General features: G+C 38.6%; 1 protein-coding gene across 2 annotated transcripts in view; it reads right to left on the reverse strand.

The window, feature by feature from the left end:
- Positions 1-24,221, reverse strand: part of KITLG (KIT ligand) — a 90,375-nt gene extending 66,154 nt beyond the window's left edge. For both annotated transcript variants that reach the window (XM_058425886.1, XM_032170871.2), the window contains exon 1: positions 24,014-24,221. In XM_058425886.1, coding sequence (XP_058281869.1) covers positions 24,014-24,028 — 15 coding nt within the window. In that variant the 5' untranslated portion in view covers positions 24,029-24,221. The remainder of the gene's footprint in view (positions 1-24,013) is intronic.
- Positions 24,222-24,708: the final 487 nt, after the last annotated feature.

The following is a 24,708-nucleotide window of genomic DNA, read 5'->3' on the forward strand; positions in this document are numbered from 1 at the left end:
TTTTTACTCCATTGGAAAATGAGTTTCAAAGAATAAGCAAAAAAAAAAAAAAAAAAAAAAGGCAAGGCTAGAGAGATATGTAGAGGCCCTCCTAATTTTGCTAATTGACTTAGATTTCATTTTAAAAGCACTGGGGAGACCCAGAATGATTTTAAGCAAGGGAGTGTCAGGATCTGATTTATTGTTAAAAGGTTTATCAGGCATCAGAATGAAGGATGGACTGGGGAGAGAGGGCAACAAGCCTGAGGGCATGAGGCCCATTAGGAGATGACGGAAGTAATCCGAAGCTGAGATGATGAGGGCCTTAACTAGGGCAGTGGCAGTGAGAATGGAGAGAAATGAACATGTTCAACAGGATATGGAAGTAGAACGGAAGATCTTGGTGACTAATGAAAAGAGGGTAGGGTCAAAAGGGGAAGAGGCACAAATGACTTCCAGGTTCCAGTTTGGGTGACTGTGTAAAAAGTGATGCTATTTGCTGATCCAGATATGTAGGAAGAGAAGAGGCAGCAGGAGTCTGGGAGTTTATCACCAAAAACCTTAGAGAATACTACCACACCATAGATAGATACCGTTCTATCATGAACTATCTGTGTAGGAGACGAGAGAATGTGAAGCCAAATACATGAGAGGGAAATCAGTTGATTGTGGAGTACAGCAGCCAATGGAAAAAAAAAACAAAGGCAGAGGGCAATGAATAAAACAAGCACTAAAAGATGTCAATATGATGTTTACTAAAGAGTACTTAACGGAGCTGACCTTAATGAGGGCAGTTGCCTTTGAGTTAATGGAACTAAAAGTCAACCACAATGGATGGATTACAGGAGTGAATGAGTATGAGGGAATTTCAAGGGTATATTACTACAGTTTGCCAAAAAGAAAGAAGAGAGTGAGTGATCATGGAAGGGCTAGAAAAGTTCACTTTGGTCTTGGTAAAAGGGAACACAGCCCTGAAAGAGTGGGACTAAAATAATAAACTCAGCATTTCTCTTTTTTAAATGGCCTAGGAATAGGGAACAACTTACCTGGGGTTAACAAAGCCAGGTGAGCTCAGAAGTTTTGACCCTGCGTAAAAATCCCTGATAAAAGATTGGTACCTCAGGCAAGAATATAGGGCCTGAGTGTTCAGGTTTTTACTGTTACTAATTTTAATAAAGATGTACATAATAGAGTAAGCATTTGTGACAGCAGTATAGACTATTTAATTAGTAACAATGGTTTAAAAAGTAGATCATTAGCTATTCATAAATAAAGCTCTTTAGCAGTTATACAAAGCAGAGGAAAAAAAAATCCGCCACACAGTATAATCCACTTAATTTTAAGGAGATGAGAGCTAATAACTAATTCTAATTTCTATGAGGATAATGATGTGTAACAGACTGAGCTAGTCTGGAAAACTGAGGGGTACTAGTTTAATTCTCAACTATTATGTCTGGAAAGCTAAAAACTCCATTTCTCAGATGCCCTTTAAGTTAGCTAGGTTTATATATCTCCTGCCAACTCTCTGCAGTAAGTGTATATTTTCAAAGAAATAAGACGAACAGACCTCCCCCAACACCGGCCAAAGTATGGAAACATAATTTTAAAAATTCATGAAAGTTCTGAAATCTGCATCTTCAGCACTCCATGGACACTGGCATCATTTACTCTTATGCCAACTAGCTGCTCTTAAAATTGAACTACCCTGATGTATAAGAATCTGAGGGTTGTACATCACCCTGATGTACAAGAGTCTGAGGGCTGTAGCTCTCTAAAAACAGCTACAGAAACATAAATCATAATTTACACTCTTCCAAATACATGACTTGCTTCTGAAAGTGAGATCTCATGTAAATCAAAAATTATGTAATTATTTAAAATCTCTAAAATATTTTGAACTCCAAACCATTTAGTGATGTGAAATGAGCATAGGCTTCAGTTGCCATCTGATCCGAAGTGCCCAATCTGAGACTGAATGCCTGAATTTCCTAGAACCTTTTTGTGTTTTTTTCCACTGTGGATGTAATTAATGTGCTCATATGTATTTTCACATCCGCTACTGAAAATCTGACAAGTTTAGTTTCACAAGACCTTTTAATTAAAAAAATAAATAAATACAAATCTGAGGAAGCAGCTCAGAAAATTTTCAACAAAGTTCCCCCCACCCGCTGCATCCCGCCACCCACCAACCTGGATCTTTTACTACATGAGAATAAACTAAATCTTTATACTCTACTTTAACTGCTTCCAAATATCATCAAAATGAGTGGAGCTAGAGACATGAGCTCAAAGAACGTTCACAATCTTGATCGTTTTCTCCATCACATCAGATGACAAGCTTGATTGGCAAAGGTCACAAACTGGCTTTCCGAATTATGCAATGTGTGCGAGACATACCAACTGCCTTTTTCGTGGGATGGAATAAACTGTTGAAATGTTCCTTCTTTCACTGAAGGTGTTCCAGCTGAAACCAAGGGAGTCAGCTGTGTTATGTTTAGATGAAAGTGTAATCATCTGGGGTGTTTACTTAAAATACAGATTCCTGCATGTCAGAGGGAATCCAAATTTCTAAGGGTGCATCTCAGGAAAGCACATCTTTTAATAAGCCCTCTATGTGATTATTAGGTACTCTATAAAGTCTGAGATACAATATTTTAGATAGTTCATGAGTGTTACATTGTTAAAGAAAACAAACAAAACAAAAATGTCTTAAAAAGTATACAACGTTGTATTTGATTGAAGGGCTACATACTAGGTGCTCTTGATTTAGAGTAACTTGAGGGGGTGAGGGATAAAAGATGACAAATTGGGTGCAATGTACACTACTTGGGTGATGGGTGCACCAAAATCTCACAAATCACCACTAAAGAACTTACTCATGTAACCAAACACCCCCTGTTCCCCAATAACCTATGGAAATTAAAGAAAAAAAAAGATAAGAAAAGTTAAGTGTATTAAGTGCACAGAATACTGTTGATTGTCTCTTTCAGTTGCCATTCCAATATTCTCCTAGCATATCCCTTTAAACTACCATGGCTGGAAAGCTAAAAACTCCATTTATCAGATGCCCTTTAAGTTAGCCAGGATTGTAGATGGGACTTTGGTTCTGTCAATTAGGCATGACTGCAAGATCTGATATGGGAAGGAAATACTTGAGAAGATAGGCTGGCTGTGGGCATGCATTTTGTTGGCTTAGTTGGTACTGCGGGCAGCAAGACCCTCCAGTCAGCAGCAGTAACAGCTTTCTGCACTGGCTGCAACATATTTACAGACTACAGTGGACTTAAGTTCTGAGTGCTGGGAGTTTTCTGGAAGCTCAGCTTGCAGTCTGCTCCTCCGGCCCTTCCAAAAATTCCACAGGCCATCAAATGCACTTCAATATACTCTTTGAAGTATATTCCAGGTTTCAATCAGGCAGAGTGGACTATATTGTCCAAAATTAAATCCTAAGCAAAACAAGGGGGAAAAGCCAAGTAATTAAGCATTTATTTCTTCTAAGGGTGGTCAAAACTTTCCTTAGAAATTTCCCATTAGTATTTTACAATTCAAGTTGAAAAATAAGGATTATTTTAAATTTTAAAAAGACCAATATTTTATAGGCAATCCATGAGAGTTTAATACAATTCTACCAGCTGAAACACAGCAAAGCATTTACAGTTGGCATGCCTGGGACAAGTTCCTCTGGTAACAATAAACTTCAATTGCAGATTCATTGACACGCCTGAGACATGTTTCTCTGGTAACAATACTCTACAACTGCAGGTTCAATGACATGCCCAGGACTTGTTCTTCTGATAACAATATATGTCAATTGCAGGTTCACTGCTTATGAAAGTGATGATATTTAAAACACAGAACGTTATCAAAGTAAGACATGAATTCAAATTCTGGTGCTGTCACTTACGTGTTGTAATCCAGAGCAAATTATGTAACCTCTCCAACTCAGTTTTCTTGTGATGATAACATGTTTTTGCAGTTTTGAAAAGATTACATAAGACAATGTTACGTAAAGCACTCACAAGCCAATTGGCAGATCTATGAGGTATTACATGACTATTAATGCTCTAATTATTATTTTGTTAATTAAAGCTAATAGTTAACTACAGTTAGTTCAGTTAGCTACAGTTAAACCACAGTTGATGCTACAGTTATAATTTTATCTTTATTAATCTCTTAAATATTCTAAAAGCCGTGCTAACAGTAAATGACTATACAATCATTCACAATACAACCCATTTTTAAAAAATGTATTTTCTTTTTAATTGCACATAATAATTGTAAACAATCTCATTTACCCTCTGCTTCCCCATAGATTAAAGATCAGCCCAAGCAAGTGAAATAAAGAGGTTGTGAAACTGCCCCCTGAGCTTGGATTTGGATCTGCTCTTCCAAGCAGGAAGGCTCTTTTCTACCTAGTATAAAAGTGAGGCAAAAATTGGGCAACAGATGAATGTTAACCTAAATAGCAAAGTTTCAAAAGTCAACTTCAGCTTCACTAATATATCCAAAACGGCTTTAGAAAACAGTGTGTTGGCCGGGCGCCGTGGCTCACGCCTGTAATCCCAGCACTTTGGGAGGCCGAGGAGGGCGGATCACGAGGTCAGGAGTTCGAGACCAGCCTGGCCAACACAGTGAAACCCCGTCTCTTTTTCCATATGGGTGAGGCAGAGAATCCTTGAACGGAGGCAGAGGTTGTGGTGACCGGTACCCCACGACGGTGAGATGTCTCAAAAAAAAAAAAAAGGAAAGAAAACAGTGTGTTTACTCATGCACAGAGAAGTGGTATAGAGTAGGGGGTTGGAAAACATCAACCTTAGAATGAGACTGCCCATATTTTAATTTCTACTTTGATACAATCCTTATGGCCGTTGGAAAGTTATTTTATCACCCTCGGCCTCAGTTTCCTCATCTGTAAATGGGCATGATAACAGAACTGACTTTATAGGTTTGCTGAGGATTAAATATAGTTATGTAAGTAGGCATTTAGTATAGTACCCGTCAAATAATGCACCTTTATAAATGTTTGCTATGGCTATTGTCATTGCTGGCTAGAACAAGCATTCCTAGTAACATCATGCCCAAACTTGAAGAATGGTGGTTTAAGCCAAAAATCTGGGCACCATCCTTGATTCTTCCCAGTCCCCTATTTCCACATCTGATCATATTTTCTACCAGCAAAATAAATCTCAAAACTCATTTCTCTCCATTTCATCTTGTACAACTTTAGCTTGCACTAAGCTCTTAGCACACTCTTACTGGAAGATTACAGGGATCCTCTAAATAGCCTTCTTTGCTTTCAGACTTATTACTCACAATAGTATCTTCTTCTGGGAATATATAAAACATGATCACTACCTGCTTAAAATCTCCCAGTGCCTTCCCATTACATTTATAGTAAGACTTGAACTCCTAATCAAGGCCTACAGAGACCTTCGGAACACAGACTTGTCCAACTCCACGTTTACGCCTTAGTAACCTTTATCTTCCCACCATGCTCTAGCCACACTGGCCTCCTTTATGTTCCTGAAATACCTGGAAGGTAATTCCTGCCTCAAGCCCTTTGTACCTGCTGCTGCCAGTTTTCTCCTTTTTGGGCTTTGCCAGTGGCAAGTTGTTCTCATCATTCAGGACTCAGTTCAAATATCACCTTCTCAGAGAAGGCTCCCCAGGTAACCTGTCTTAAGGAGCACCTCTTATCACATCACATCACAGTTTTGCTTTCCCTTAAGCACTTTTCATTCTCAGAAATTATTTTGATAATCCAATTAGTTTACTCTTATCATCTGTTCCTCCCAATAAGCATATACATGGTATACGAATGAGGATTATATTATTCTTATCCATCATTCTTACTTCTAGCACCTTGATTTGGTCCTTTCTCATAGTACATAATCCTCCATATTTGTGGATTGCATGTATTACTAACTGCTACCGAATTGCTCATAAAAGTGCTCCTTCAATAAAATTCTCTTTTATATGGTACAGACCAAGGTACTGGCACTATCTAAATTGTGTGACTAGAGAATAAACCCAGGTACATATAATGGGGCAGAGATGAAGGCTGGACAATGTACAATTCAATCCTCAGCAGGTGGTTTCCATATTTACACAATAGAATTGCAACATCGCCAACCAGTTTTGCTTATTATCTGTTTCTTACACTTGACTGTGAGCACCATAAGGTGCCATATGGACTTTCAGGCCCTCCCTGTTTTGTCAGACTGACTAAGGCAATGCCGGGTGTGAAGAAGCCCCTCCTAAATATATTTAGAATGAATGAGTGAAGGATAAACAGGAGGGTTTTGTTCTTCAGTTGGATATAAACCATTGTCATCCTTCTCACTCTTAGGTTCAATAACTGCTAAATTCAAATAGTGACGATTAGCTAAATGCTTCTCAGTTTGAACTTTTAACCATTTTCTTTGTACCTTTAATACTTCTCCAGGTCCATGTAATGGAAAACTAGGCTATAAAACCAGGAATAGACTATAAGCTCCAAGGGCAGGGACAACGTAACTGTTTTGCTTACTACTGTATCTCCGGCCTCTAGCACAGTGCCTTGATTGTAGTAAATGATAAATAGACAATTTTAATGAATGAACAATCATTGAGAAATGCCTCTTCTGGTAGATGTGGCCCAAAATCGAAGTGCTGACTTGGCTATAAAATCCCCAGAGCTCCCTTTCTGAAGGAACTACATAAGTATAAAGTGGAGTTTCTTTCCTTTATTGACAAAAAGGGGCATACTAAAAAAGTAAAAACACTGTAAGTATCCCATAGTGCTGAAATGTAGACACTGTCCTGCAGTAAGTTCACTGGAAGTCTCTGAGAAGTCAACAATTCCAACTGCTTTATTTAGAATTTATTGTAACACGCAACTATAAATTTCTTATTTCCCCAATGAGTTGCAATCCATCAACATTTCTAAAGTAGCCATTCATAAAAATTATTCATGGTGATTCTGCATTCAAAATGCATGCAAAGAATAAGATTTCACTCAGGAAAGACATACCCAGAAGTGATGACATGGGTTAAGCTTTTAAACGCTAATCTTATCTCTTCCCAAAGCATTGGTTGACTCTTATCTATCTGTCATCTTTTCTAAAGCAGGCAAAACAATGCTCATAAAACTGAATCCCTTTCCAGACTCATTCCTACTTTGACCAAAACAAAACCAGCTACCTTTTCTTCAGGGTCACACTGGCATAGTGTTGATGTTCCCCTATCATGCAACTTGTTTGCAAGAAACAGAAAGTCGCATGCCAGACTACTAATGAGCTGATTCAATGACACTTCATCCCTCCCCTAAAATAGGCTGCATCATCACATTTTCATGCTAATAATCATGACTAAGTGGCAAGCTCTTTTATTCCAATTGTTTATCATGAGATCCATGGAATTATGCTTAGCATTCTCTCTAATACCGTTATGATGTAGGAGGAGACTCTAAATTCATTAAGAAAGGAAGATGTGGCCGGGTGCAGTGGCTCACGCCTGTAATCCCAGCACTTTGGGAGACCGAGGTGGGTGGATCACCTAAGGTCAGGAGTTCGAGACCAGTCTGGCCAACATGGTGAAACCCCATCTCTACTAAAAATACAAAAAATTAGCTGGGCGTGGTGGCGGGCACCTGTAATCCCAGCTACTAGGGAGGCTGAGGCAGGAGAATTGCTTGAACCTGGAAGGCAGAGGTTACAGTAAGCCAGGATTGCGCCATTGCACTCCAGCCGGGGCAACAAGAGCAAAACTTCATCTCAAAAAAAAAAAAAAGAAAAGAAAAAAGGATGTAGGACAGAGTAAGGAAGGAGATGATTTTTTACAATGTATCAGGATAGGAGTACTGGCATCACACTTGTTATTGTTATCTCTATTTTAGAAGATTCTGACTTAACAATTTTCACGGTAAATGTAAGTTATTGTACATTCTGAAATTCATCCTCATGGTAGACTTGGGAAGATTATTTTGCTTTCAAGTTTAAAACAAAAGAAGACTACAGGAAATGTACCTTAAGGCCTCAAGTCCTGACTCTTAATAATGCTGGGAAAATACAGAAAGAAACTTTCTTCTTGGGGCAGAAAAGAGGGAGAGTGGGTAACCGTTTCAAGATAATCCTTTGAGCTTCTTTTCAAAGCAGCTGCTTTGCTGAGGAATCAGAAGGGGATGGAAGAACAAATGTAAACATGGAAACTGTTTGGATAGCAAAGAGATTTTCTCACCATATGGGAGAGAATAGGGATCTACTTCCTCAGGAAATGAAGAGAGGGCCTCGTGAGCAATATATTCACTAAATGAAATTTAAGATGTACTTCAGCTGCTGTATGTTTTAAGTGCCAAATCTGCAGAAACCATTTTGTACATCTACTTCATTGCTCACTATTTGTGTGTTATCTCCTCTTCTTTATGGTCCTTTTTGGAGCTTTTCTTTGCAAATCAAGGCAGAAGGTAGACTTTGTTCTCTGTGATATAATTATATAAAACTAGAAACATTTTATTGGTTCAAGAAATGTTAACTTTTCAGATCTACACCCAAAAACAAGAAACTTATCTGATTTAAAAAAAAAAAAGGAACACAGATCATGCTCTAAGTTTGTATCATTTTAAACACTTCAGAATTTTTAAAACTTAGCATCAAAGAGTATCCCCAAAATGATATATGTTTTTTAAAGTACATGCAACCTCTGTAACATTATTTTAGAGCACTATATTGTAAAGCAATAGTATTACTGCCTTGAGTCACTAAGATGATGGCTTCTAACCACACATGAAATTTGAAAACATCACTTCTTATTAATCCTTCTCCAGCTTTCTTCCTCCACACTTAATCTCTGATCTTATGTATTGAAACATTATTTTTGCTAAACTCCTTAACCATATCTGTCTTAAATACATAAATATTCTAATAGAATCATCTAAACCCTCTCATATTGTCATATTTCTGTTTTTCAACCCCTTTTAGACAAAGACTATACATCTCAGTATCCAGAACTACACAACATCCTTTACTTGAGTATTGCACTAGCTACCTATTAACCAGCACAAATTGTTAACAGAATTTTAAAGGAAGCATCTTGAGTGTGGGTGAGCTGGGAAGGAAGAATGCATTTACTATATTTGTAATAGTCTCATGAATTATTATGTATCAAAAAAAAATCTCGGCTGGGCACGGTGGCTCAGGCCTGTAATCCCAGCACTCTGGGAGGTTGAGGCGGGCAGATCACGAGATCAAGAGATGGAGACCATCCTGGCCAACATGGTGAAACCTCATCTCTACTAAAAATACAAAAATTAGCCGGGCGTGGTGGCACGTGCCTGTAATCCCAGCTACTCAGGAGGCTGAGGCAGGAGAATCACTTAAATCTGGGAGGCGGAAGTTGCAGTGAGCTGAGATCACACCACTGCACTCCAGCCTGGTGACAGAGCGAGACTCCATTTAAACAAACAAACAAACCAAATCTCTAGGTGAGAAAACAAAATGTCAACAGTACTAATACTAAGTAAGAAATTAGGAACAAACAGATCAGGTTTGATGACTGAGAGTTGTAAGATGCTGAGCAATTTGCTCAACCTCTGTGAGCTCACATTCCTCCTCTTGTATCAAATGGAATAATCACACTACCACCACCCTCACAGGTGGAGAGAATCAGGAGACATAAAGTATGTAACGCATTTAGCTCAGGACCTGGCACAGAGAATAAGCAACAGAAATCAACATTTTTCCTCTTCATCACCATCAACAATATTCTGCCCTGAAACCCTTTCTGGTTCTTAAGTCTTCATATATCTGGCATTAGCAAGTTTTAACTGGCCCTTGTCATTCAGCCCTATTGTGTCATTTCCTTAAGAATGGCAATTGCCTCACCTTCTCCTTTATTTATTTATTTATTTTTAATTTACTGTCTCCATTCTCTTCTACCACCCCAAGTGGCTCATTTATCATTTCTCTTTCTGAAGAAAATTATGTTTGAACAATGTATGTATGTTTATACAGGACAGTGTTATATGCACAGTTTCACGTGTCTGCTGAGGTCAGTGGGCACAAAATTGTCAAATGTCTGGATCCATTCTTAGAATGCTGATAGGTGGATGTTGTCCCTCAAAGAGACATTTGGCATTAAATTCACAGTTTAGTTCAGAAAACCTTTATCAATATTTTGGCACTGTGCCACTAGCTAGGGATACCAGTGTTAGACAACTTAGCTAGGTAAGTAAAAAAATAACTTCAATATAATGTGATAAGTGATATGATTGTTTTTTTAAATGCTATAGGAGCTCAGGATAAGATCACTAAACAACATAGTAGGGAGTGGGGCTGAGGAAGAAGAGCAAACAAAAGTCAGGGAGGACTTCCTGGAGGAGAGACCGTCAAAGCTACCCAAATGCGAGGCCCTCAGGGCCTTGGAGACCAAGTGCAGCAATATGGGTATGTCATTGTACATAGTTAGGTGACGCTGGAATGAAACTTACCACTCAGGGAGTGGTGGAGATAAGCAACAGCCAAACCACAGAGGACCTTGTATAGTGTGCTGAGGGTTTGGACTTTATCCTGAGGGTAATGTAAAGTCGGTAGAGGATTTTAGCCAGGGTAATGACACAGTCAGACTTCTGTTAATAACTCTAGACTGTGTGCATTAGAGAGAACCTTTAAAATTATAGGATCTACCCCATTTTGATGGACAACAAAATGGACATCCTGAAAGCTGCATAGCAATACAGTACCACATACATGAATTTAGGACATGGATCTCCTGTGCTGTCAGCAAGTTCTTGTTCTGACTTTCCTGTATTACCCCTCAAATGCTAGGACACAAATCTTCAGGGAAAAGTGCAAAAGGAATTCCTTTTTAAATCTAATTCTGTTCCTAAGCAATTCACAAAAATAACACATGTCAGTGTTTCTACTACATTCTCCTTTGGGCCTTAAAAGCAGGGACTTTAATATATATATATATATTTGTTTTTCTTTTTCAATATCTAAAAGAGATTTCTGCATTTTAGTCTTGGTTCAAACTGTTGTGTTAGATCCCACTCTGAACTGAACCCAAAATTACTTCCCACATTTTCCGGCTTGGTAAATTAATCACTGTGGTATCCACAATCAAAGATTCAATCAAGAAACTTCCAGAAAACCTTTGGAAACAAACTTTGTATTACAAAAGAGTTATAAAACAGGAGCTGTTTTCTCTCTTTCACAAGTGTTTTGAACAAATCAGCACTCCATCAAAAACAGCATAACAGTTTAATGTTCTGTCAAAGAATGGAATGCTTGTTTACCTGAAGTAATGGACTGATAAAAGTAACTTGCGTCTGTCTTGATTGATACAAAACTTACTCAAAGATGAATCCGGACAACCAAGCCCTTAAACTAAACAGAATCACTGACAAGAAAATAAAACCTGAATTCATAATGGAAACATTTCCAAACTGTTGATTCTATACAGTTATTAAATTCAACACATGCAAAAAAAAAAATAAATAAAAACAACAAACGAACAACCTTTGAATGCAAAACTGCATTTTATTTGAAAGGAGCTAACATTTACCGAGGTTTTCTGGTACCTGTCCTAATGCCCTTCTTATGCATTAGCTCATTTAATCCTCCCAGTCACCTTAGGAGTTAGACACTATTATAAACCTCATTTTACAAGTGAGAAAATCAGAATGTTATCAGAAGAATCAAGTGACTCAAAGTCATACAGTTTGAAGAGATGATTCCAGATTTATGAGTCTCCAAAGCTATTCATGATCATACTATACAAAAAGTAATTTGAGGCTCATTTTAGAAGACATTAATAAACAAAAGTTTTCATGTACTTGGAAAATTTAAATTTTTTAATGCTCAAGGCTGAGAACAATACAACAACACTAGGCCTCTGAATGGACAGTATAGTATGTAGAGCACTGCTCAGTTAATTACTCTCTTGACTTTCACAACTTGTGAGGTTGCCAACATGTGTCAACATCCTTACAGACACAGAGCAGACAGTCTAATACATACTGATGTGTCTGCTGGCATAATCCATTCCCTAAAGCTTACAGATACAATTTATTGAGCATCACTTCTGGGTCAGACAATTTCCACATATTATCTCATTTATTTATTTATTTTTATTTATTTATTTATAATATTTTTGTAAAGACAAGGTCTCACTATGTTGCCCAGGCTCTTCTCGAACTCCTGGGCCCAAGCAATCCTCCTGCCTCTGTCTTCCAAAGTGTTTGGATTGCAGACATAAACCACCATGCCCAGACTATAATCTCATTTAATTCTTGTGTTCTTCCAACTATGTACTATTATCCCTACAACCCCATTACACCAATGAGGATATTGGGGCCTAGAGGAAGGAAATAAATGTCATGCTGTAATCATAATAGTAGAGCTAAGATTTAACCCTCATTCTAACTCCAAACCCCATGCTTCTTCCAGTCTATACAAGGCCAATGAGCCAAACACTTTGAGAAATATAATTTACTGCTTAAAAGTAGAGCAGGAAACTGTGTTAATTCTGAAAAACATTGTTTTCTAATAGTACAATTATTTGAGTGATTGTGATTCATGATTACAAATTAGGTATATAACATTATTTCCAGGTTTTTTAAAAAAGGAAGGGAAAGAACAAGGAAAGAAGGGAGAAAAAAAAGAGTGAGGAAGCAAGAGAAGGAAGCTGCAAAGTATTATTCTTCCATTTTACAGAAGGTTAAGAGAAGGTTAAGGAAAGATAAATAAATTGCCAAAGGTCCCATGTCAAGCTAGAGTCAAGAGCCAGAGGTAAAATCTGTAGGCTTTTGACACAAAAGCCATGTTCTTTCCATTTTCTTTTGACAAGTGGCTATATTTCTATGGATGCTGAAAATGACTTCACTCATATAGGGAAAAGTAGGAAATCACTCACTGATTCAAAATGGGAATGACTCATGTTCTGTCCCCCTAATTCCAGGTAAAGCAAAGAGCTTGGGAATGCGAGCTCTGAATCCGAATCTGTTTCATAAGCCAGCCACCAACCATATATTGGTGCTGTGATCTTGGGCACATGATAGAAAGAAGTAACTTTGCTCTAGGTAAACTCTTTTGTGATTCTAATTATACACATTTTTCTTTTTCAGTTTTCGTTTTAAAAAAAGAATAAAAACAACTACATCACTCAGGACAAAAGTGAATTTGAGGCTGGAGTTACTTGGATAAATTGCGTCAACTTTCCCTTTCACTCTGGTAGTGGAGATTTTGCAGTTAAAGTCACTTTCTTTAAGAAAGGAGCCATCACTATTGATAAGCATTACATTACCATTTGTTTAATGGCAATAGCAAGAATAAATGTTTATTCAGTATTTTCTTGGTGTCCACCACTGGACTAAGTGCTTTTTTGTGGATTATTTCATTTTATCCTTATAACCACCTATGATAAATGTACCATTGCTCATTCTGTTTGGCAGATGGGGAAAGAGGTTTTCGTTCTTAGGCAATCAAAGCAGACCATCTGACTGCAGAGTTTGGTTAAGCACATCTCTGTTCTGTTGTCTCCTTTACCTGTGTTGAGATGATGCCAGGACTTTTCAGCCAACATTTTCATTTGTACTAAACTGCTATTGAGTAAGTTACAAGGTGATGCTGCTGATAAGGATGTGCTGACAATCACCCATTTAAAATCTTGCGATATTAGTGCAGAAAATATTTTTTTTTACTATTATTGCAGTTGGATTGATAAGAAATGAACAAAACAAAGGCCACAATATAAATGGCTGGTAGCTTTAAAACCCAGACATAAGCGACATTATTATCAAATAGTTTCCTAATGTGATCACAGACATTTAAAACCATCTTCCAAAACAGCATGTAAAGAGGGTCAGAGCAAATTGATAAAAGTAATTTCTGAAGTATCTTTCTATTTCCAAGAAGTTATTTTGAAACATAACTTTAAAATATTTTAAAATCTGCCCTCTGCCAACAAAGTACCACTTTATTTGAAAGACAGAAAGCTTTCTGGCAATGAAGTAATTCCTAATTCCATAGAGTAAGATGACATCTTTGGAGTTTACAATGAGATTCCCTCACAACAGTCAGATGAGTCAGGCAAGGGGTTTCCATCTGACTGCTGGGGAGATGGGTGGGAAAGCCTGATGAGGAAACCCAGGCTCCCTGACCTGTGGGAGTGTTGCTCATATACAACCATTTACACTTCTGGTAAGTTCTGAGGAGTGTGGGGTCAGAAGCAACTCATCACTCAACCAGAGGACTCAGCTTTGCCTGCTCTCAGTCTTTCTGGTGTAAAGTTAAAATGCATCTTCATCTCCACACATAAATTCGAAACAACAACAACAAAAAAAGCAAAGAAGTTCAAGCCTTACAGTTTGTATGCGTATGTATGCGTGTCTATATTGGTGCATTATATTGTAGTGATTAGAAGGAATCTGGCCTTTAGATTTAAATAGGCTTGGCTTCAAATACGAATTCTTCCACTTACCTGCACTTTTTAAATTCTCATTTTGGGCAAGTTTTCTTAATCTCTCTGAACTTCAGTTTTGTTTTTTTTTTTCTTTGTTAAAAAAATGATGCCAAATAATAATATGTACTTTACGACATTTTGCTACAATCGAATGAGATACACTTGTGCAGTTTGTGGTATGGTGCTTCACCCATGGGGAGTAATTCACAGCTATTAACTTATTAATTTGTCTTATTATTTCCTTATTCAGTAAGCTGCTCTTTTACTTCTTAAACAGCTTGTCTTTGGCCTACTTTGTATAGCTATTTCCTTTCAACAGAAAGGGAAGAAAAGTAAAGAAGATAAAATTGGGAAAATTTTTTAAAAATTTGCTAAGGGTGTTTATGAGTGTTAAATAAGATAAATAATGTATAAACAAGAGAGTTAAGCTATTAGTCTCTAAGGATTGGTTTTAATTTTTTTATTTATGAAAGCCCTATAGCCAAAGCCAGGAATTACTAACACTGAAGTTATTTCTTACAGCATACAGATTTGTTTAATGTTCTGTGTGACTATTCTTTTAGAGAAGGGAACGATGCTCTATTAAGTGCCAGTTGCTGTGATGTTAGACAGTCTATCTCTTTTAATTATCACACCAATACTACTACTAGGTGGTTACTTCTGTGCCCATTTTAAATATTGAGAAAGTGAGGTTCAAAGAGAAAAACTTACTGGGGTCGGTAAGTGGCAGAACCAATACTACATTTGATCTATACCCATTCAAACCTTTGCTATTCTCTCACATTGTCTCCAGTTTCACTAAGTAAATGATGTTACACATTCACTGAAAATTAATGCTGTAAAATAGTGAACAAAGTAGCCTTGCCAGTCATGCACCAAACACATTTGTGTGTATAACAGACCTAGCAAAATTGTTAAAATTTTGCCATTAAAAAAAGGCTTATAAAAAATGTATCAGTGTCTAACAACCTGAATTAGGTCTCCATTCATTTCACAACATTCCAAGTGTATTTACTGAGCAGCTGGCAGGAGCCACTCTTTGAGGCAACTGCAATCATGAAATTTTTGTTGTCCAGATTCTATTACTGGCAGCTTTTTTGAATATCTGAGTTGCATTTGTTTTTGATTCAATGTTCATGTTAACAGAATGCATATCTTTGAGGTATTAAATAAGCCACACTAATGCACTGTGGTTAATGCCAGCTGAGTCTCTTTTGCAATAAACACCTGGGATTGGCAGGAGAAAGACCTTGTCTTAGTTTTCTTATCTGTGAAATGGGGTTTAAAAAAATAATAACTACCTCTCAGCGGAGAAGTGCTGTCAATTAATTAATCTTGGAACTGTTTTCTACTAAGTGCCATTTTGGTAGAATAATAATGATAATAATAATGATAATAATAATAATGATCTATAATCAGGATGGTTTGATTTTTATAATATAATGATAGAAGCTATTTAAAATGGATACACATTTAAATGCCAAACACTTGACACATAGTACAGTAAATTTCATCTCTTCAAGTTGAATCATTATGTGTGACATTTGTACAGAAGTGCAAACAATAAATGGTCAAATCAGTCTTGGATTTAAAAGTCTCATTATTGAAAAATATAAATAAATAAATGCAAAGGGCTTAGAACAGGTCCTTATATTGTAAGCATTATATAAGGATTTGCTAGTATTATTAGAATCTACTTATAATTTTAAATTAAAATTAGCTACAGTCATATGTGTGTCTATATATGAAATAAATCAAGCAAGCTTAATAAATGCCTAAATACGTTTTTTTCTTAAAGACTCTAGTTTCAAATTTAAAAAAAAGGTACATTATTTTTAAAGTATTATTAAAGCATAGAGTACTGTGGCTTCAGTACATTACAAACAGGAACTAAAGTTTTAAAAACACTTTTCTGGACAGGGGCTAAGAATAAATATAAATACATACATTATATATTATATATTATTATATATATATTTTATATATATAATAATATATATATAATTTGTTACAAAGATAGTGGAAGAATTATGTAAGCCCTATTTTGTAGTTCAGTGCTTTTCTACATAGAATTGATGTCATCCAAATAGTAAAAACATTATGCTAATAACTTCCTCTGAATTTTTCATGAATGTTGCCTAATCCCTTTATTATCCCCTCATTTTGTTTAGTTCCCACTTTGGACCACCTGGAAGTAGAAAGCACCAGCCATTCTCCTATACTGTGATAATGTATCTTTCAAACAGCAGAATGACATATGTGCTAAGGTCAGTCCTCTGACTAACAGAGCACATCAAAGATTTCTGAGTAGGGCCCACGGAATACAACAGTTTTCTAAAGTTGCCAGAAATCCAAACTAAGGCAATCACAGAGCTTTTGGTTGTTCATCAAAAAAGGAAATCCCTAATGTGTTTACTATTTCAGAAGCGTTAAATTGTACATTTACACAGAAGCATAAATAATGATGTACGACTGCTGAGGTCTGTTTTGCAATCCTTGGGTTTTCTAGATCACATTAGAAACAATTTTATATGAAAACATCTCTACCCTCCCTTCTTCCCACTCCTCCATCTAAGTTCTGCAGTAAACATGAATTTTTACAGCCAGTACATCCATATGGATAACACATCCCAGGAGGGTGACAAGGCCTTTATAACAAAGCACACTTTCTCTGTCACACTCTTCTTGGAAGCAAAAGAATCTGTGTGTTTTCCCAAGGCAGTTGTTTGGGAGGGCACTGAGAAAGGAACTCCAAGTAAACAGTAGAAAACTCAGCACTGTAGGGCCCTAAGAGGTTCCTTCACAATCGACCACCACTATTCAGTTGTATTCCTTAGAGGCAACCTGGTTCACTGCCACTCAAATACTCACATTTAGGTGTAACAAGCCAATAATGAGATGCGATTCAGCCCTGGAGCAGAGTGAAGACACTGAAAGGGAAAGGTCCTCTGCTTTAGGGATTTTATGTCAAGGTGAAAAAGAGGGAAAAGTTGTAAGCACTCACAGGTTTTATGTTCAGCAGATGAACTTCTGCTCCTGAAAAGGCAACACAGTATGGGCATACAAGACAAACACAACGCCCCTTTCTAGCTGTGCTCTTTCTTCCCAGGTTTGCACAGGGATGCAATTATGCAGTGGGGATGCCCTTTCTGCAAAGGTGAACAAGGCTTGCTTTTTCAAGTGAGCACCGATGAGTTTGCGGTGGTCCTTTCATGTCCTTTTACATGGTCACCCTAAAGAGCAAAGGCATTCTGTGTGAGCAACAGACAAAGTTTGAGCTGCTGTCTGTGTACCTGGAACACAGAAAAGGCTACCTTATTGCCCGCTCCCTCCCAATTTACCCATGTTCTAATCAGAAGCATTCAAGAGCCCCAGGGCAACAGCTACAGGCACAAAGTCAAGTGCTGAATTTCTGCATCCAAATATCCCAATAATAGCCATTGCTACTTTTTTTTTTTTTTAATTTTCTAGACTATTGCTTCAATTCTAAACTTTGTTTTAGTGGATAGCTCAGTGGGCAATGCCAGTGATTAGAGAAGAGCATTATCTTCATTGTTATGGCCCTGTTTGCTGAGAAATGTGTGTTCTCCTAGCTTGAGGAGGGTCCGGCTGATCTTGGAATATTCTCATGTCTACAAGAAAAGACTGCCATAGCTTCTGACTGCTAAAAAAAAAAAAAAAAAAAAAAAAAAAAGGGCTACAGCTAGCTACTGGGTTTGCTCCAGATCTCAGCGAAGGAAAGGAGGTAAGCAAGCACTGTTTCAAGGATGGTACTGGATCCAGACAAAAGCCAGCCAAGGAGAGACTTGGCATAGTATCATCTGCAGGAACTGCCTTTCCCTGAGGCTCCCTCCTCTTTCCACCTCTGTGTCTCCAGCTGCAGCCTCTCATCTTCACTATCTTCTCAGGATTAACTCTTGGGCATGATTCAGAGATACTAAGACTGGGAGATTAGTCCAAGGTCACACATCTTGAGGCAGACCAAAGGGTAGGATCAGTTCCTTTGATTCTCCCCTCAGTGCTCTTTCTACTGCATCATCAGATCCCTTCTTGGTTTTCTTTCTCCATTTCAACTCCGTGCACACACGTACCGGAAGTTAAAGAAAGGGACAGAAAAAGACAGGCAAATACAGGGAAGCATTACCTTTTGTAAGATTATCTCCTCTGGTTAGCTGACTTTATCTTAGAATTCTTTTTCATAGAACTTAAAAATTTAGAACAGAGAAAGTAAAGATCCTCTTTAACTACGGATTTTGCTAAAACAGGAAAGTGTAAATACCATTCTTTTTACACAGAAATATCAAGCAGTAGGTGAAATGGATAAAAGTAGAACAGTCTAAATTTAAATCTCCTTCATTTCTCTCCATTGGCTTATTCATAATCATAAAACAATGGTTATAATGTGTATTCACACTGAAGCAATGGCTACATAAATCTGAGAACTGAAGGAAGCTTAAATACCATCTGGTTCAAATATCTATTTTACTAGTACTTTAGAAATAGAGAATTTTAGAACCAGAAGGCACTTAGAAATCACCTAGTCTCACTTACTCATTTTACAGTTGAGCAAACTAAGATCTGGAGTTCAAATAATTTCCCAAAATACTACTACTTAGTATCCAGGTTAATAAAAGAAATCAGCCTCCTAATACCCAAGCCAAAGTGGCAGCCTACAAAACTAGTAAAATGTAGCCAAAGGACAAAGACAGGTACATAAAGAACAGTCTTCCTTTAGATGACACACATTATGATTTTAAAGAAAGAACCATGAGCCCCAACTATGAGAAAATCACTCCCCCACCTCTTTTTTCTACAGAGAAAGAAATAGGTAGAGATGGGATCATGACAATTCTCTTAAACTCCCAGCCCCTGTAAACAGTTTTTAGTATACCCATAATTAAGTGAAAAGGCAAACACATCTTGCTGCATCTATAAATCAGAAAGGCTACAGTCAATTGTTTCTATGAAACAGAGCCTAAACAAAAGAACCCTGAAAGCAGCATATATTATAAAATTATCTTGGTGTTCCCTCAACTTGTTTTGTAAATTGTTCTGGCTACACACGTGACTAAGACCAAGAACAGTGTGTAAGACCAAGAACAGTTTCTTGCAGCTGCTCATGATTTATGTGCTAGAAAGAAAGATAAAAGATCACTTCTCAGAGATTTATATCCAAATGCCTTGCCCTAATTTACAAAAGGGAACATTAATATAATCCAGAAAAGAAAAAATAAAAGTCTCAAACTAGCATAATGAAAAAAAATGTCACTGCACGTTGCCTGGTAAAGACAACAAAGACATCCCACAGAAATGAATGCATGGCCTCACTCAGAAAAGCAAGTGCGAGAACATTAGGGATGGGAACCTGACCAAGTCTCTTTAGTCCAAAATAAAATAAAATGAAATAATTCCTTAGAATCATACAAGGAGAACTTAGAAAGCAAGAGTGTGGAAATATGAAACTGAGTCAGCGATAATGATAATATTTCCATTTTCCATTTCTATTTTCTATTCTAATTATCTCATTCATTTGTACTTTGAAAGAAAAACCTTCAGGAACACAGCACCTCTTACGCCCACATATCACCTTCATCTTCACATATTCCTGGATTGATGTGTCTTAATTACAGTCTATAAACAGATATTAGCTGATCATGACAGTCACCAAATCGACAGATGTAGATTTAGGAAAACTTGGTCTCTGTTCTTGGTTCATTAGGCATAATTTACCTGCAATAAGTCAGTTTTTCTCTGTCTTGTAAAAGTAGGCCAGCAGGCACTCTCTTCTCAGGAACAGTAAATTCAAACTGTACATATAGTAAGCTACTATGCTAGTATAAAGACACATATAAAATTTCACTTAGTCCTTAAAACCACCATGTGAGAAAAATCTTTATAACTTTTATAATCATCATACAGATTACAAAAAACAGAAATCCCAAAAAGTTTAACAAACATTTGCCTAAGGTCATTTGTCTCATGAGTAGTAAAACAGGAATCAGAATCTAAGTCTTCAGAAGCTAGAGCCTAGAATCCTTCCACCAACCATATTTTAGGTGTTTCTCAGTGGGCAATGCTCGGATATGCTTTATTCTCAGATATAAAGCGAAGGCCACATGTAGTGGAATTTGCCAATCCATGTAAGAAACCTCCAATACCCAGACTTGCTATATGAGTGAGAAATTTTTATGTGATTGATGGTGATGGAAACATTTCAGTCACCTATTATTAAAGAACAAATGTGACCCAGAATTTGCTATCTTCAAATCAGCGGTTAGATGTAAATAAAATTTAGCAATTTTAATTGGTTTGGCCCAGACCTTCAGATTTCCATATGGTTATTTTCCTTGTTTTATGTTAAATGTAATCAACTTAGCACTTGGGTTTTAAAGTCTTGGCAGAATGTATCAATTAAAAGCTACATAAATTAGAATTATTCAAAGCATACATTCCAAATTGAGTGATCTTAAGGACAAGACTAAAAAAATGCTCTTTTCATAAATATGTTAATTTCCTTCTACAAAGTAAACTTGCATCGTCACCCACATGACAAACTTCATACAGACACAAAAGAGATATTTTCTTTGGAGTAGTGAAAACTAGCATTCTATTTGCTTATTCTCTGAGAGTTAGTGTGCCTAAAATGGCCTTTTTTACATTGTTTGCAAGATCAATCTTTCTTATCTCAGTATTTCTGAAATTGACAGCAGTTATGACACTTCTCACAAACCATCCCCAAACTAAAATGTAAGCACAACATTGATAAATGTAACACCCGGCACATTAAGCTAATGGCACTTTTAACCAAATCTTAATCACTGTTGCAAAATATGGTGCCTTGATTGTTATCCAATATGATGTATCAGAATATTATGTTTAAAATATAGTTACACATTGAAAGAGATGTTTTTTCTAAGCCCAAGCCACAAAAACCTCTAGAAACTGTAAAACCACACAATCTGAATAAAATAAAATCAAACAGAAATCTGAAAAATTCAAAAGACAATCATTTCTGTAGAACTGTGACTAAACTTATTGCTTGTGTCATTATTTGGAAATACTGAAGTGTACCACACATGCTAAATGAATGAATCATTCATCAAACCCCAAGTGGTTGTTGATGGAATTTTCACACTTATTTAGCTTGACGGAAAGGCCAGAATACCTGGACTCCCCATGATTCTTGGAGAGCTGTGTAATTCAAATCAAAGCCCATTTTAAAATATTATTTTTTTTTATATGTGGGGTAGTAGGAGAGTACAGAACCAGTTGCTTTATAATAGAACCATGGTATTGATGCCATGTTTATAAATGACTATTTAAACTACTAAATATTAATAGATATTCTTCCTTGGTGAGGATAAAATTAGATTCAGAACAATTGATCCTATTTCTTAGTGTCCAATTTACATAGGCTACTTTCCATCCATGCAGCATTGCACAGAAAATGTCTTTGTAATTTTTGGATTAGAAAATTTAACAATATGAAAGAAGATCTAGCCCCCTCCTCCATTTCTGCAGATTATTTTATCGATTTTGGGCTATTTCCAGTGTCCCCTTTTTCAGTGACTGTGGAATCGCCAGAAGTATTCTTAAAAAAAACCTTGAAGGTCATTAGATCCTAGGCAATGAATGCCTTCATTCAACAAGGGTACTGCCCTCCTTTGCCTACAAGCCGTTTAACATCAGCAAGTTCCCCCAAAGGGCCTGCACTTTAACTTGTGTGATGTGTGACCGAACAGGTCACATATCTAAAATACTTAGCTTTCTCAAATGTCTCTGGTCGGCAGCACTGAGTCACTAATGCCACAGTCACAATGTTTCAGACTAGATTGACCTCTTTCTAGTTTTCAATGGAATTATTCCATGTAATCCGATTTACACAGCCATTTAATCAAAGCGAGAAAGGAGATTACAGAGCTCACATTTGTTTTGCAAAGCAAGAGTGCAAGGATCATCAATCCTACTGCCTCTCAAAGTGACTTGATAGTACATCCCCTGGCTTTGGAGTGTTGGACATTAACCTTATCTGTCTCTTGTGTTCTTGTTTAAATAGGAAGGTTTAGGCTCTTTTCCTGAACTAGAAGGTAGCAGCTTCTTCCTCCAGATCTCACCACCATTCATGGGAGCAGATGCTACTATAAGAAGGAATAGGTCTCTACCCTTCTTATAATTCCGCAGAAAGCTTGTCTAAATCAAGAGATTACAACAAAACTTTTATTTTGTTTTAAGAATCTTTAACATTTGCATTTCGACAGCACGCTGTGGTGATTCCAGGTGTGGTGCTCAATGCCTTGCCTGAAAGCTAACCTGCTTGTAAGAGAGGGGAGAGGCACATCACTTCTTTTCTCTTAGAGAGTGCTCTAGAGACTATGCAAGCTTCTTTTAGCCAGGCAATGTCCCTTTCCCCTGCCTTTTACCACACCGGTACAAGGGGCTAGAGCCTTGCAACTTTTGCAGGCCTAGATATCTGTTTAAAATATGATGCTAAGCAGGTCATTTGATAAAGCATTTTGAGCACATTGATGCTTTCATTCTAGACAAACGATGTGTACAAACACCCCGATTTCCTTTTTCCCCACCACTTCCACCCCTTCCACACATTTCAGGAACTGCAATCTCCAACAGAACCTCTGGGGGGTGAAAGGGCAACCCTTACCCAATCCGCGGCAGATAACACATAACAATTTCTAAGGGGGAAAAGTGAGAGGAGGTAAGAATCAACAATGGTGAAGAGAACTGTGGATAGGGGCACCGTGGCGGCCCTTTCTAAACGACGAACCAGGTATTTTCTTCAAGGGAAAAAAAAATCTAATTGTCCCCCCGGGCAGCGCTTTACCCACAGTGCTTTATGTATAATGCAGAATTTAGCAGCACTGGGAATTATCTCAATCACTATCATTTAGAGGTGCCTATTTTATAAAAAGCCTCTATCCCTTTTGAAATGGGAAAAGGTGCATGCATTGCGGAGGTACTAGAGCTCTTTAGAGCCCACACAGAGCCGCAAACTAGGCAGACACCGCCGAGAGCCAAGTTTCCCGGGCAGGCGGGCAGTTTCCCGCCCCGCCGAGAGCTGCTGCTTAGGAGCTCCGCGTTGGCTTCGCTCCCGCGGCTGCACCCGCGTTCGCGCCGCTCCTGGTGCCCGGCGCCCACCTCAGGGCTACACAAATAAATCTGAGTGAGAGAGTCAGTGAGGGTGGCGCGTGGGGTGCTGTTTCATAATCTCCTGGAATCCACGGGGAAACCGTCTCCTATGTAAAGACATGCCTTCCCGTGATAATTTAAGATTCCATGGCCCAAAAGCCAATCTTTCCACCAGACAGGAATTGCGGTTTCCGACTGACAGCTCAAAACTTAACTGCTGAGGCTCCAAACTTGACACCGGCTCCCTCTCAGCACTCCCACTCCTTTTCTCCCTGGCTCTCCCGGCTCGGGATAGCACACCACGCCGGCCTCCCCCGCATCCTCTTGGCTCACCCGGCAGGCACAGCCCTGCACGCCCCAGCTGCAGGTCCCAGGGAGCGCCGGCTTCCCCAGGGCACCGGGCGCGATTTTTCTTGGAGAGCCTGGGAGCTCTCGGGCGCGCCCTACTCACTTGTGTCTTCTTCATAAGGAAAGGCAGAGCTGCGATCCAGCACAAACAGTGGTGTGGCGACTCCGTTTAGCTGTTCTGGAGCTCCAGCATATTGCACGAACAGCGGCGGCAGATAGTCCACGCATTGGGTAGCCCGAGCGCAGCGCCCTCTCCACTGTCCGTGCTTCCCGCAGCGCTTCCAGTCTCGGCGCGAGGCGGCGAGCGAAGCCCGGCTGCTGAGCCGCCGGCGCTTTTATACAGTTCCCTCCCGCCTGCTCCGGACACGCCTCCTTCCCTTCCGGAGCCCGGGGTAGGCGAGAAGCAGGCAAGGACGCTGAGGGAAGACTCGGGAGGGCGGCCAGAGCACGGTAAAAGCCCCAGAAGTTGGGCAGATTAGGCCAACCTCGTCCCCTCGCCTGGGGGCCCCGGACCTGCACTGGCGGGAGACCGCGAAGGCGCGGGGAGGCAGAGGGCGAAGCTTGGTGCCCTGCAGCTACTGCTCGCGACGAGTCCCAGCTTACCCTCCCGGATCCGCTGGGGCTCACCTGGCACCCCCGGGGACAGACGAAATACCTCGCGCGCCAGAGAGGGCTCCGAGCTCCCTCTGTTATAAAAAGTCGGAGAGGGAGAGGAGTCCGGGAGGTTCGGAGCAAAGAATTCACCCAGCCTGCCTTAGAGAAATAAAGTTTAATTGCGATCTGTAGTTAGGCCATTGT

Source organism: Hylobates moloch, unplaced genomic scaffold (assembly GCF_009828535.3).
Source record: "Hylobates moloch isolate HMO894 unplaced genomic scaffold, HMol_V3 SCAFFOLD_12, whole genome shotgun sequence".
Taxonomy (NCBI): domain Eukaryota; kingdom Metazoa; phylum Chordata; class Mammalia; order Primates; family Hylobatidae; genus Hylobates; species Hylobates moloch.